General features: G+C 30.7%; 1 protein-coding gene across 1 annotated transcript; it reads right to left on the bottom strand.

The window, feature by feature from the left end:
* Positions 1 to 11,962: 11,962 nt before the first annotated feature.
* On the bottom strand, positions 11,963 to 15,254 carry LOC113376098 (homeobox protein abdominal-B). Its single transcript, XM_026616025.1, has 2 exons — positions 14,591 to 15,254; positions 11,963 to 12,847 (listed from the first exon to the last, which is right to left on the bottom strand). Exons 1-2 carry the CDS (start codon positions 15,252 to 15,254, stop codon positions 12,405 to 12,407), a joined length of 1,107 nt encoding a protein of 368 aa, XP_026471810.1. The 3' UTR covers positions 11,963 to 12,404.
* Positions 15,255 to 15,518: the final 264 nt, after the last annotated feature.

Genomic DNA, 15,518 nt, shown 5'->3' on the forward strand with positions numbered 1-15,518 from the left:
TCAGGATTTGAACCCCGGAGCAAAAATTAGAATTCCACGACGATAGACACTTAGCCAATCTATTGCTGATAAGGAAAAGCATTGCAAGGTATGCATGCCGCGCGCTGCTAAAATGCAAACTTTAATTTTTATAATTAAACCGCTCTTCATAGGCCTCTAATATTTTACCACGGTCAGTTTAAGCATCAAATCTACCATTGTGCCAAGTTTCATCAAAATCCGAGACGAGCAACGCGCGGGTTCTCCTTATGAGAATCACGTGTTATGCAACCCGGTGGTCAACCACACTTCTATTTACGTGTAGGCTGTTTATAATTATATGTATGTGGGAGTGTTGGTATATAATATATATATATATATATATATATATATATATATATATAATCGAACTCGATTTACGGAGGAAGTAGTGCGAGAGTTTTTCCCATTTCACACAGCAGTGACCGAGATGGGCTTATTTTTAATTGGAAACATATTTTGATCTATATTTTCAATTGAAAATGAACATCGTGCTGCCCGATGTCAGATTGCGAGAGCGGGGACTCGAACGCGCGACCGTGTTCGTACAAAGCCAACGCGTTAGCGACCTTCGCCACGACGAATATGAATGAACAGCAATCGTTTTTTGGACCAATTTATTAAATATTAATTTTACAAACGTTTCGAGACTAGGTCTGTCTCATCATGAGTGTATTATAATTTAAAATCTAAAATACGGAGATCTAAAATAACATTATGTGTTATCCGTTACAACTTGTTCTTACTAATTAGTAAGAACATTACTCATATATATTGAAAAGTTACACTCGCATAAAGTTCATTTATTATTCGAAATAAATTTGGCAATTAACTATCGAACATTGATAATGATTGTAATATTGTATTCGATCAACTACAGATTTATTAATATTTTTTATATAATTTAAAAAATATATAAAAAATATATAAAAATTACGAGTTAAATATATAGGTAATACATAAAAACAATATTTACCTTATTATAAGGTGCAATATTAATAAATAATTAAATAACTGATAACAAATGTAATAGTACTACGCTTTCTTGAGCAAAATCTGACAAAATATGGCGCCATAATCATAAATAATTAACCCCCGTTGAAACCTTAATGTCTTCTGAACACGTGCCGAAAATACTCCAAATATTATAACCAAAATAGTTAAAAATATTACTCAAATTGAAAAATACATAATAAAACATAATTATATCTTATGAAAATATGTCTTGTGGATAAAAGATGTTAAATTTTCTTTAATAACATGCGGATGCTCACCGATTTGACAGACAGATCCAAACAATTCCAAGTTGCAACACAGACTGATCGTACGCTATCACAGTTCGATCAAAAATGAGTAAACAAAGACACATGAATTTTTAAAATGTTAGATAAGAGATCATGAATATGATTTGAACTTGGATTAAGTTATATGCAAGTGTCACTGTCACATCAGCAAGTGCCACCTGGTTGGTGCGTCGTCAAACAATGATCAAATTCGACAGTTTGACAGAAGGCGCATCTTTCAATTGTGCAAAAGATTGGCTTTGTATATATATCATAGGTAGTATATCAAAAGTGTAATGAAATTTATAAAAAAAATGAAAAAACACTACAGTATATGTATTTATACTTTACGTTAATTTGTAATTTATTACAAGTAGAAATAAATAATTAAAAATAAAATTATTTAGTTTGCCAGCCGTCAGTACAATGATATTATAATAATTAGGCTCATGTCAACGTGTTACTTTTTTTATAATTTAATTAATTGATTAATTAAATTATTAATTATTATTATTATATTCATACATCTCTTATTTATTTCATTGTATATTTATATATATTTTAGTATATTTAGTTAATTTATAATCATTTTTAAAATATCAGTATTTTATATATTAAAATAAGTGTTTTTACATTAATTTTTTTATGAAATTAATAAGAATGTTAACAATATAAGCATTTTGTTTAATACATTTTTAGATATTTTCCTGCTATAAGTATTTTGAGTAACAAATTTTTAAATATATTTAAGGTACAACCTGAAAGATTTTCAATAATACTAAAGCACCAATATTTAGGTATGTGATAAATCTGTGCGCATTTATTATTGCAAATTACTAATTTTGCAATAAAATAAATGAACATTTTATTTAAGATTGTGTTAGTTTATTTGAAAACAATAACAAAAATAAGTTAGAGGAATAATTTTCTATTAATCCAAAAAAAAACAAATTCAACAAAAATGCAATTTTTCTGTAAGTGAAATTTATTTGTAAACTGTGTAAATTCCTAAAAGTTTATTAAAGTCCAATAAAATTTTTAAAAAATTCAATCCAAAAATCCTATAAAAATGGCTAGGCACTTATTATTCGGAATAAATCGTATTTATTAATATTAATTTTACCTTGCTGATTTAAAATTAAATTTTGACAAATAAACTGTTTGATTAAACTCGATTATGATTTGCGTGGATTAGTTTCGGGCAATTGAATAATGATCGTACGACCTGATTTTTAGTATAAAGTTATAGGAAATTGCTCAAAAACTTCAAAATTAAAAAAAATCTTGTTACCAACGCGCTCATTATTAGAAATCTGGAAGCACAGGTTGCTTTGCCACTGATACTTTGTTATTTTTTGAACTTCAATAAAATGCAGAATGATTTTTATAATTTTTATGGGGATTGATGCTATTTATAAAAAGTACTTAACAAAATAGTGAATCTAACACTATCAAGGAAAAAATAGTACTTGATATAACTCTACAATAAAAGTAAAAATTGTGCAGAGAATTGTCAAATATTGAAGAAAGAATCTGATATGAAGTATAATGCAGATAATTAACACAGAAATAAAGGCTTAGACACTGAATCACACAGATACGAGAGAAATTTTTTGAAGATCTATATACCATGTAGTAGATGTATTACCATCAATTCTATATTATATGTTTTCCTTATACCTTAGACACAAATACACATTTTTAGGCTTATTCTCGGTTTCTCATCATACGGCAAAGTCACGCATATTTAAATATAAAATAGGTACACTGAGAATTACAAATTCAACTTCAACTTACTATTATTTGTGGCATGTTATGATACTGCAAAAGTTAACATTTAAATATCATATGCAAGAAGCAAAACTAATGTTATTTTGATATTTATGCCATTTGGAGGTTAGTGTAGGTGTAGCTTTTTGACAGTTTCGTGGCTATCGGGACATTGATAGCCAACATCAACATATCATGATTTATCAAAATAAAATTGGGTCACTGAGAAAGCAAATCTTTAACTGTTATTTGTGACATGTTATATAACCACAAGAGTTACTTGTAACTGATCATTTAATATAAATAGCATATGCAAGCAGAACTAATGTTATTTTAATATTTGTGCCATTTGGAGATCAGTATTGTGTAGCTTCTAGGCACTTTTGTGGTTACCAACACATTGAGAGACAACATCAACAAAACATGATTTATCAACATGAAATAAGTAAACCGAGAATAGAAAATCTTCAACTTACTAGTTTAAATAATTTAAATTTATCTCCAACTTACCAAAATGAAGAATGCATCGCATCCAACATGTACTGCCCATCCAATAACAACACGTACACTTTCACTTACAAAGTCTGACTAACATGTGTAGCAGACTTACATTGTATATTTCGCATGTAATAACAGCAAACAAATGCACGAATACGAAGAAGAAATGTTTAAATAAAGAAAGTTAAAATGATGTGCATATATACGGTAAGGATACACTAGATAATAAATTCTTCACATGATTTTTGTATCCGTGCAAGATAAGGCTTGTAATACACGCTTTCGTTTTGTCGGAAGCAGGATGAATGAAACTAAAGAAAAAAAATTTTTTTTTATTCATTTATTTATTATTATTTCATTATTAATTTATTATTGATTTAAGTTTATTTTATTATTTATTTATTATTGTTTTATTATTTATTTATTAATTTATTATATATTATTCAATTGTTAAATGCGTTAGTCAATATATAGAAATACATATACATATCTACTTATACCTTTATATTGCCATAAGTTTGGAAATATAATTATATGCTATTGTCTGAGAATAATTATAACTGATTGAAAATACATTAATAATGACATTTTTTAACATCATAAGATTATTTAGTAACTATAGTGGTAAAATACTTGATAGTTTGATTTAAATTTGAGTAAAAAATAAAAACTAAATAATAACACAATTTTTGTTAGAACATTTTCTTCACAATTAATTAATTCAGGCATATATATGTCTTACATGTATTCTAGTCTAAAACATATTTGAACAGATTGTGACTAAAATGCACTAGCAAAAATTATGTTATTTTTAAGTTTTTATTTTTTGACTTGATTTTGTATTATTAGATATTATTTTATAAATTTTAAATATTTATCATACCTTTTTAATGGTATCATTTCAAGCATTGTAGAGCATTTTTTAGAGGAGGGCCTCTCAAAATCAACCAATTTTGAAAATTTTAAATTCATAATTCTACAAATGGTTTTACTTCTTGAAAACTTGGGATAGTCATTATTTTGCACTGTAGTACTAGAAATGTAATTTACAAATGCAGATTCAAAGCTTAAATGAACAAAATGAATACAAATTAACCATAATAACCGAAAAATAGTCACATTTTACCAAAGATTTAGGTTGCACCTAAAATCTCACAAGTTTCAATCAATGTGAATAGTTTTATCTAACTTTTTTTAGTTATGATCAATACTATTACCCTGTTTCGGTTTGACATTGAGTTCTGGAACACCCTGTATACATATATATATATATATATATATATATATATATATATATATTATGGTAATGTTTTTTAAGTCATTCACGATAATGATATGTAAAAAGTTGTAACCAACAGAAAACTTACACGACTGTTGTAACGACAAAACGATATCATGTAACAAAATATGTTGCTTCTTCTTGTTCTAACAGAATAACAAGATTTATGTCATTATTACGGATGTTGCAGTAGATAATATTCAAAACAAAGAGTGTTTTAGCTGAATGAGTAATAGATATTTTTACTACTTGTTTTCTATTAGCTCCTATTGTGGGTCAATAAATTATTAACTTATCTTTACAAATGGTAGTAAATGCAATTTGAAATTGCTTAATTATCTACATAAATATAAAATAAATTAAAATATTAATTAAAATATTAAAAGATAAAAAAAATAATCTATGAAATATATTCAGTGATGTTTTTCTTCACAATGTTGAGATATATGAAATTACAATTAAAAGTAGGTACGTTTTATCAAACGTGTACTTGAAAATTTTATGTGCGAATGCATAAACCTCAAATCAATACATACACTAAATAATTCAAATTAAACAACAAAATGAATATTAAACATGTGTATTTAATATTATAACAACTATTAATAAATTATAATATATTTAAAAAAACGACAACGAGGCAAATACTGATCATGAGACCAAACAAAGTAGAACTTGCGTAGAGTTGGGCTCAAAATACCATATCTGGAAAATAGCTTTGCCATATTATATAAGATCACAGATTCAAATAGAGGTTAACGAAAACCATCTGAAAAACTTAAGTGCTGAAGAATTTATCCTTTTGAAATTTTCACTTTTAACTTAAATCCTAAAATTATGTTCATTAATGGTCAAAAATAGTATTTTAATTTTATTTCACTTCCTACTCAACTTACTGACGCTGTATATAATACAAATTATTTTTTACAATTTTCCCAACAGTCCTAGTCTAAAAGTGTATTTTTAACGTGTATTTTTAAATAACGTAACTTCTTTCATGCATAATTAATTATAATATTATAGAAAATATAAATAATATATTAAACCAAATAAAACTTTTTGGGAAAAAAACATTATTTATTAAGTATTATTACTATTATGTCTTACTCATCTGTAATTTAATGAACGTCAAATTCATTTTATCATCAAATAGGAGCAATAAATATTTGGCCTAGTTTTGGGAATCAAATTGAATCTTAATTCAATTATTAATAAAATAATTAGCTAAACTATCAATAATCAATATATCATAATCGTTATATACAAAAGCAACTTATAACTGGTGAGACAGCTTTAAGAATATAATTATTGATTGCACCTTCGAATTTATTTATGAAACAAATTAAAGAAAAGTATTTACGCTCACATAATAAAAAACAAAATTTGAGATGTGTACATAAAATTATCTACATACAAAAAATGTTGATTTATAAATAAAATATTAGACATATTATTGTGCAAGACGTAACAAAGATGGTTTTCTAACTGAGAGCAAACCGTTTGTACTACAAATTTATGTTTTGCGCATGTTATTTCACAATGTTCTTCTTATGATAAGTAACATTATTTTTTTCCTACATTATGTCTTTATATCTTGGTAAAACCAAGCGACATCAATTTGCAAGACTTTCTGTGATACTGTGTCAAAAACTTCTAAAAATTTATTACATAAACTTTATAAAAATTTAAGAGTGGGTAATGAATTGTATAGCAAAAAATATCAAAATTAGAGCTAAAATAAATTAAAAAACACTAACGGAACTCTTAGTGCACAAATCTGAACTGTACTTTATAAAATTTTTATTAATGGATTCTCTCAGATTAAAATATCAGTAATAGATTAAATTGTTACAATATTACTAATTATGCAAATCATGATTTAATTTGTACCTTGAAAGTTATGTCAATTATTTGAATGAATTCATATCAGCTTCGTGATTGATTTTTTCATAAGAATATTTACAATTTATATCAATTTGAATTAAGTATTATTATTTAAATTAATTAATTTTCTCACTTACCTTGAAGCTCGCACCTGGTGAAGATCAGCACTGTCAATGTTAAATCTGAGTACTATTTCAATTGTGAACGTAATGTATTAGTAGATAAATAAAATCAAAAAATTCCGTTTATTCTTATTATTTTTTCTTAAATAAATCTTGTTTATTCACTCTATTATAGGTGACAAGTTTTATTACATCGATACAATATACTTATCAATTAATTAAATTACTATTATTTAAAATCATTGAATATCTTGAGGGAATTGGTTTATACAACAGACGTAAATGTAATATATATCATATTAATATTTTTATTTTGTATAAAACATAGTATAGCTGTTCAAGTAATTACACATAGCGTATAATGTAGCAGCTTAGGTACAATGCAATATATAAGTAAATCAGTTTTTTTTTTACTCAAATTCAGTACAATAATGAACACACGTTTATCATAACGAAATTCATTTAAATTATTCAAATGTACAATAAACATATAAGTCGGTTATATGTCAGTTAAATCATTCATCTACTATAATCTCAGTTGTCGTAAAATATTTTTTGATATAACTAAAGTACAAGAAATAAAGCTTTCTTTGGCGCCCCCATAAAAATAAGAGACTACAGTAAATAGCATCAACAACATTCGCTGTCCTAATTAATTTGTCCGATCTATAAACATTTATGTACAAATTACATCTAATAAAAAATGCTAAATAAAATTTATAAAATTTAATAAAAATATAAAAGTAATTTATAAGTTTCAATACAAAATAGATCAAATCATCGGGAGCGCCAATCACCAATATTATGCCGATGCAATTGACTGCTTTATCTACATACAACTTCGCGTATTTACATTCGATTTCAAAATAGCGATCCGTGTTTACCTAAAAAATATTTGGAGCTTTTGTTAAATAATAAGAACAAAAAACAGAGCAACAAATAAATATGTCAATAGAAAAAAACATTTTTTGAAAATAAAAATCTTTTTTAGGTATCCAGGATGTCTCAGACGTTGACGAAGACCAGAACGCTGAAATGATAGTGCTGACCTCAACTATTCTGAAAATATTTAGAATAAAAAATTATTTCACGTTGTTTGGAAATAATGAGCTTCTAGTGCAACCTAGAGCTTTGGTTAAATTTTAATAATTTTGTTAATTTAAACTTTGGAACTGTTTCCAAAGCTCATAATCTCCAAACAAAGTGAAATATTTTTCTCCATTTTTTTAGGACAATTGAGGTCATTTTCTTTCGGCTCGACGTTAAGGTCTGAAACAACCTGTATATAATTCTCTACAATAAGATGAAACTATTTGATCGAAATGTATACTCGAGAAGTCCAAATTTCGAGATTAAATTTTCGTATAATACTGTACATTTAGTCAGTCATCTAGTAGTCAATATTTCGGCAAAATCATATTGAAATAATTCTGAAATGTTGCATTGTACATACGCGAGAGTAAGTATGAAGAAAAAGTCTATAGATTCTATATCTGATATGCTGATCTCATGACAAATATAAATATCACTAATTTTGTATGCAGCGAAATAGAACTATTTGTCAATTTGAGTCAATTTGAGTCCTAGTTTCCAATAATTCGCTTGACCCGTTCAATCATTCGTTGTTACTGCTAAAGTACTATTTGTTAATTAAAAGAATTACTATTTTGTTATTATCTGATGAAACAATGTCGATATCGGCTGAATAAAATGCTCAATGTATGCAGATGATGTTAAACAATAGTATTTATGTAAAATTATTAAATTTTAATAATATATTTATCTTCTAATTAGATGCTTAAAACAGTATCTTTTATGAATATTACAGACAAAATACTATGGTTTAAAATCACCTTAATACCTTCGGTGCATACATCTCAAAAATGATAACTACCAATTCTATAAAATGCATACAGTTAAGTAAAAAAACGCAGTAAACAAAATAATCGAATGATTAAAATAAAATTTTCTTTATCAATAAGCAGAATAAAATTTACAGTTATTACAATACGGTATCTTAAAGAGTCTCTTATTTTATTAAAATACTAATTAAAAATTTCATCACTCCGACCTGTAGCAAAATTCAGTGAACATTTAAAGCAGAAAAAAATTAATACATAGGAATAGTTAACGCGGAACTAAAGTGCACATCTATATTTAAGTACAATGAAAAAATGAGAAGAATATACTATGGTATAAAAATATGAATTATTTGATTCTATATGCCAAACGTACATGAAACATGACATGACAGTGTTTCGATTCAATCACTTGAAAACTATACTCTCATCACGTGTGTGGTTTCTCAGTTACGAATAGGTAAAAAATTTAAATGTTTGAAAATAAATGTATGATATAAAATAAAAAGTTTCTTTAAATTCAGTAATGCATTGACTTAACGTCAAACCGAAACGGGGTTATGAAATAATTTAGAAAAAAAATATCTTACGTTAAATTATGAGCATTTAAGTTCAATCTAGACCATTGGTAAAATTATTACCATTTTTCGGTTATTGTGGTTCATTTTTGTTAATTTCGTTCATTTAAACTTTGAAATCGGAACCGTAAATAAAGTTTCTAATGCCACAGTGAAAAATAAAAACACAATTGCCCCAAGTTGTAAAAAATTAAGACTTTTTGTTCAGCCCTCCTTTGAAAAAAAATGTACTAAATTGTGCTGGCAAGTTTCATTAAAAGTTGGCGTTTTAATCAGGATTGTAAACTGGCAAATTACTTTATTAAAATTAACACGATTTCTATCTCGCCCATTGAAGCTCTCTCGTATAAGAATCATGTATGAACTGCTTGTAAACAAAATTAATAGAAAATTAACCACAATAGCCGAAAAATGATCATATTTTCACAAGCTCTAGGTTGCGCTTAGGAGCTTATATTTTTTTTCAAACAACGTGAGATATTTTTCTAATTTTTTTCAAGACAGTTAAGGTTAATAATACCCCGTTTCGGCTTGACGTTAAGTGCTGGGACACTCTATATATATATATATATATATATATATATTATAATTTGATATTTATTGGAATTTGAGAGCTCAACGTTATGAAATCATTTTAGAATATTTCGTTTGGTCGACGTTATAAATTTCTTTAGCGTTGGATTAAAATATTTCTTCGCACAAGATTTGGTAAGTGATGCAAATCGAAAATATTCAGGTTTCGGTAATTAGGCAGCGCTCACGCTTAAGATTTATACAATTCTAATAACATATTGCAAAATTTATACAATAATGAAATATATAATATGTTGTTGAAATTGTATCAAACTATCTCCGACAAAGTCTTATGTAAAATCTTTATAATTCGTCGAAAAGGAAAGGAGATCTAATTTATTGTACGACAGCGGTAAGCTTTTTTGAGCATTTTTATTCCATTTATTTTGTTCTCAATAGTGATATAGATTTTGGGAAAGATCTTAAGCGTGATCACAGATCTAAAATGCTCTGTAGTTATGATATTCGATCAGAACACTCGTAAGTTCACTGAATTCGAAGCTCTGTACGGTGTTGACATAATTATTCGCACATTGTATAATCCTAATGAATAACACGTTGAGATCATGGTACCTGGATTTGTGAAAATGATAACATATTTTGAAATTTTTGGAAATATCTACGAAGCGTTATAATGATATAGCAGTTCCCTATCGTTCTAGCCTAAGGACAACTGTCTAGTGAAATATTGTATGCGATTCCGGACATATATTTCGTGATTGTAAAGTTAATTTGAAGATATTTTTATTATACAATAGTGCCTACATTCGTACACGATATTTCAGAAAAACAGATTTTGCTTGGTTTACTTTTAAAAAGTTATTTAAAAAGTACAATACTAATGTATTTTGGCTTTTCACATTCCAGGTTTATTACATATGATCTATATATTTTTATTCTATTTACTTTGAAATAAATTCGTATCTAGGAGGTTTTTTATTTATTTTATTTTATCATATTCTTAATTATTATATTTAATTAGGTTAATTCGCTAATCAATAATTGATACAGACATACAATTAGTACGGGTAATACAATAATATTATTTATCATTTTTGGAGGGTTCTCTTTAATAATAATACGCTTTTTTCTATACAGTGTGCAATCAAAACAGGGGAGAGCAATGAATTAATATTTCATTTGGCATATTATCTCATATTCTTAAATACATTAATAATAATATTTGTAATCAATAAGTTTAACAATAATCCCATTCAATGCATTGTCATTAATATATTAGTATTTTATGGCACCATAATGAAGTAATTTAAAAAAAATATTCAGATTTTATACTACAAAAGCTACTAATTATAACAGAGTTTGTCTCGAATTTTATTTTGAAAAGCGAAATGAGCATTAAAATGATAAACAATAAAAATAAAAAGGTGCAACAAAATTTTAGTAATCACAGCGCACAAGGAACGGACAATGCTGTATGATATTTTAGCAAATTGCTTCATTCTCTCATCGAACACATTGAAAATTGATCACACTGCAACAATTCCATATCAAAGATAATAATCACTTGTATAATAACGCTTCATGCATCCGAATGCGATCGGTTCTGTTTTCAGATTAATAGCAAAATAATAATCGTGAAGAGATATGAGTCTTCGTCAGAGCTAGAAAAGACGTTATTCATACTAATTTATTATATTATATATTCTCTGTTACGCATGATAGGACTTCAATTCAATGTCAATAGTTCACGCGGATGCATGTGATTGATATCATACAATAATTTCCATGTCTGTGGTACTTTACATATATTGATTATAATAGATTACATAGATTCTTATGCATTTATATATAAATATATACATATTATATGTCTATATGTATACAAATATCTAAAATGCACATGTTTTATATTTGTACGCATATATAAATATTATAAAGATACATATAGTATTCGGGATGATACACGACACATACACTATCAATTAAAAAATAAACAAACAAGAAACAAACTGCGATAACACATGATAGTCATATCTAATTATAAACAGTAAAAAAAGTTCTACTATAATTTACATAACAGGATTTGTAACTTAATCATTAGGTATAATAAACTAACACAAATATCAGATCTTCGGGCACGTGAACCTAAACGTTAAAAGTAAAACTAAGAATCGTCCTATAAAATTAAAACAATCATTGCTAATCATCCGGCCCGCGCACAAAGACGTCAAGCCCGTTGCTGTCGTTTTCAATCCACCATTAAACAAAACGATAAACAATAATTTGACACTATATCTTACATACACAATGACGAAGTTCTGACGAAAATGAAATCAGAAATGTCTACATTTAGGTACAGTTAATAATATTTAGTAAAATTTAAGGTAATGACTATGTACAAAGGAGTGTCCGCGTTCGCGCATGGCATAACGTCCTCACTGTGGCACCTGGGCGGCAGAATGAGCGGCAGAATGGGTGCCGGGCAACGGCAACGGCAAGCCCTGTTGATGTTGCTGCTGATAATGTTGATGATGGTGCAAGCCCGCCGCGACCCCGTGCTGCCCGTGATAGTACGCGGGTCACTGCAACAGCTTGCTGGCCGCACTGTGCGCCCCCAAATGCGGCGCCAGGCCGTGGTGCGCGTGGTGGTGCCCATTGGCGTGGTGACCGCTGTGACTGTTGTGGTTGTGATTGTTCGCACTCGCACTGTTGTTGTTGTTTTGCGCTTGAGCCGCCTGCCGTTGCGAATTCTTCTTGTTTTTCATGCGTCGATTCTGAAACCAAATCTTGACTTGCCTTTCTGTCAGATTCAGGTTTCGTGCTAACTCCCAGCGCTTTTGCTTCGAAACGTACGCATTGAAGAGAAACTCCTTTTCCAGTTCGAGCGTCTGGAACTTGGAGTATGGTTTGCGCTTCTTGCGAACGGTCACCTGACCGGTCCATTCGAGAGGGTTTCCAGACCCGCAGCCCACAGACAGCGAACCTGCGGGGAACAAACCGGACGGGGGGGATCCCCACATCACTTTGAACAATTAGTTTGTCGTGGAATGGTGCACTTGTAATAATAAATATACGGAAAAAATCAACAAATAAAATATTAAGTGATCGCGGCACGCACGAAATGCGCTCGGTAGGCATATGGAAGCAAGTGACAATTTCTCACGGTGCATCGTAAACAAAAGTATATGGCTCTTCGGGAAGTGTTTAAAAACTATTAAAAACTACAACCGTGCCGCCGCCGACACAACCGTGCCACTTCATGAGTTTATTGCGATATTATTGGCCAATATAACTCGATTGCTGAGAATCACACTAAGATTTACGGGTGTTGTGTAGGTCAAGTCCGCCCGTGGTTCGGTGTCTCATTCTAGATGACGATAATGTATAGCGCGGTCCCGGTCTAGCGTGCGTCTCGCGTGCGGCCTTTAAAGTTTTATTACCGCACGTAATGGCCGCGACACTCCGCATGCACACATACTACTATCGTACACAACATACAAAACAACACAACACATGACTCGGCCTCAGGTGTTGCTCGTTTATAACGTATTTGCTTAGGATGCACCAGTTTCCTAATAAAAGACATTACGCGCTAACTCAAAAGCCGCCACTATCAATGCATTACTAATTTCGCGACGAGATGTTTGTAATTATGTATTTACGGCACTCCAGCACGGCCTTCGTGATAGGCGGTATTCACGTGCTGTACTGAAATTTATATACGTTGCGACATGCGACGTCGCTATTCCGTTAAAACACGCAAAAACGAGAAACTAATACAATAAATGATTTATAGAAATTAATAAATTGTTGTTGTAATAAAAAAACTACGAAAATGCAAAAACAAAAAGAGCAGGATGCATTTACAGAAGTTGCACGAAACGCGCGCCGACACGTTTATAAATGCCCAACTAGACTATACACGAACTGTGATACGGTTGTAGTGGGAACAACGCTACCTTGCATAACACATGCGATGTTTTTTCATAATATTATGATAACAAATCATAAATTGGGATATGTATTAGCTTAATTTTTGTTCATTTTTCTAATTAAATTCGGACAACGCGATTAATAGTGAAACTTTAATTATTTTTTACTAACTAATTTAATTTTGATATGTATGATCATCTTTTGCGTCTTGAGTACCTTGTAAATGTTTTTTTAATTTAAATTCGAAGAAATAAATACATAATATCGATGTAATAATAATATACAATATTTTGATAATAATAATTTAAAAATTATTCATTCAAACATTAAATATTTTACAATAAGTGACATTGTAAGAAACTATCAGATGCATGGATATTTAATAGATTTTATCCATAACAATTTTGATAATTAAAAAATAAAAATTACATCAACAAGTATTTTTGATTAAAACTGCATTCACAGTATACTTATTCTTAGTTTCTCAATAGACTACAAATATGTTTCAATTCAATAAAAAATTAAATAACATTGGAATTTTCTTTAAATGTCATATTTCACGTATAAGAATCTCGGACGCGAACACAACAATTGAATAATTTTTTGTATATCGAATAACTCATAACCGACTTAACGAAAAAATGATCATATATCAATCTGGTAATCGTTTGTTGTGCCAGCTGCCCAGATACTATATAGTGGCATCATTTGCACGATAACCATATACTTAAAATAAAGTTGTACGCGCAATAGCTCAAAATGATATGTAACACATACACTTATTTTGAAATATTGCACTTTTAATATATGTCAAAACTCGGTAGAGACTCACCTGGAGGAGGATATGGTGCTGCAGCAACTGGTTCTGGAGCAGCATAATTCCTCAGCGAGCCGTAGCCGTCGTGAGGAAATCCTGCACTTTCTGCTGCAATGACAGCAGCTCTCCTGTCTTCGGAAGGTGCAAGGTATGGAACAGGTTGAGGCGGTTCTGGTGCTGCAGGATGGCGACCGCCGTAGTTCCAATATCCTTGACCAGAGAAGCCTTGCTGGCATGCTGAATCTGACGGAGCAGAGGCCGTACCGTAACCAGAGGATGCCGCGGGCGACCAAAATGATAGTGGACCAGTTTTGCGTCCACCCGGGCCATCTCGTGCTTCGCCCGGCAGGTTGTAATATGTAGGGGCATTGTACTGATGAGGATCGAATCCGGAATGGCTCTCCGAATAAGCGGTCCAAGGTGCCGGATGTGAATGCCGAATAACACCGGGCTCGGGGCAATCGTAACCTGCCGTCGTGCCACCGCCAAGACGCTTGGCCGGTATGTGTAACGGGCCAGTCTGTCCTGCCGGATTCGAGGATGTGGAGGCGGGAGATGTGGACGACGTCGTGGAAGCTGCAGCCGCGCCGGGTGCAGCGGTCGAACCGCCGCCTCCTCCGCCGCCGCCGCCGCCTGGACTGCCGCCGCTGCCTGGAGCTGCGGGAGGTTCTTCGTACATCATACTCCACCAAGTCAACCCGGAGCCACCGCCGCTTGGCACTGCGGGTCCGGCGAGCGTAGCGGATGCATTGTGATCGTAGAGGGCCGCCGCACAAGCCAGGTGGTCGCCGATGATGATTGGATGGCCGCCGGGGCCGAGAGAAAACGAGGCACGACTCAGTGACGAACGCCACGACCGTACGAAACGAACTCACACGCCGAACCGGCACATCTCACAACTACTAACTACATACAACTATCCCTCGTTCCAACAACAAAAACA

This window comes from Ctenocephalides felis, unplaced genomic scaffold (genome assembly GCF_003426905.1).
Source record: "Ctenocephalides felis isolate EL2017-DRISC unplaced genomic scaffold, ASM342690v1 CF-g0.4_SCAFFOLD_01886, whole genome shotgun sequence".
NCBI classification, from domain to species: domain Eukaryota; kingdom Metazoa; phylum Arthropoda; class Insecta; order Siphonaptera; family Pulicidae; genus Ctenocephalides; species Ctenocephalides felis.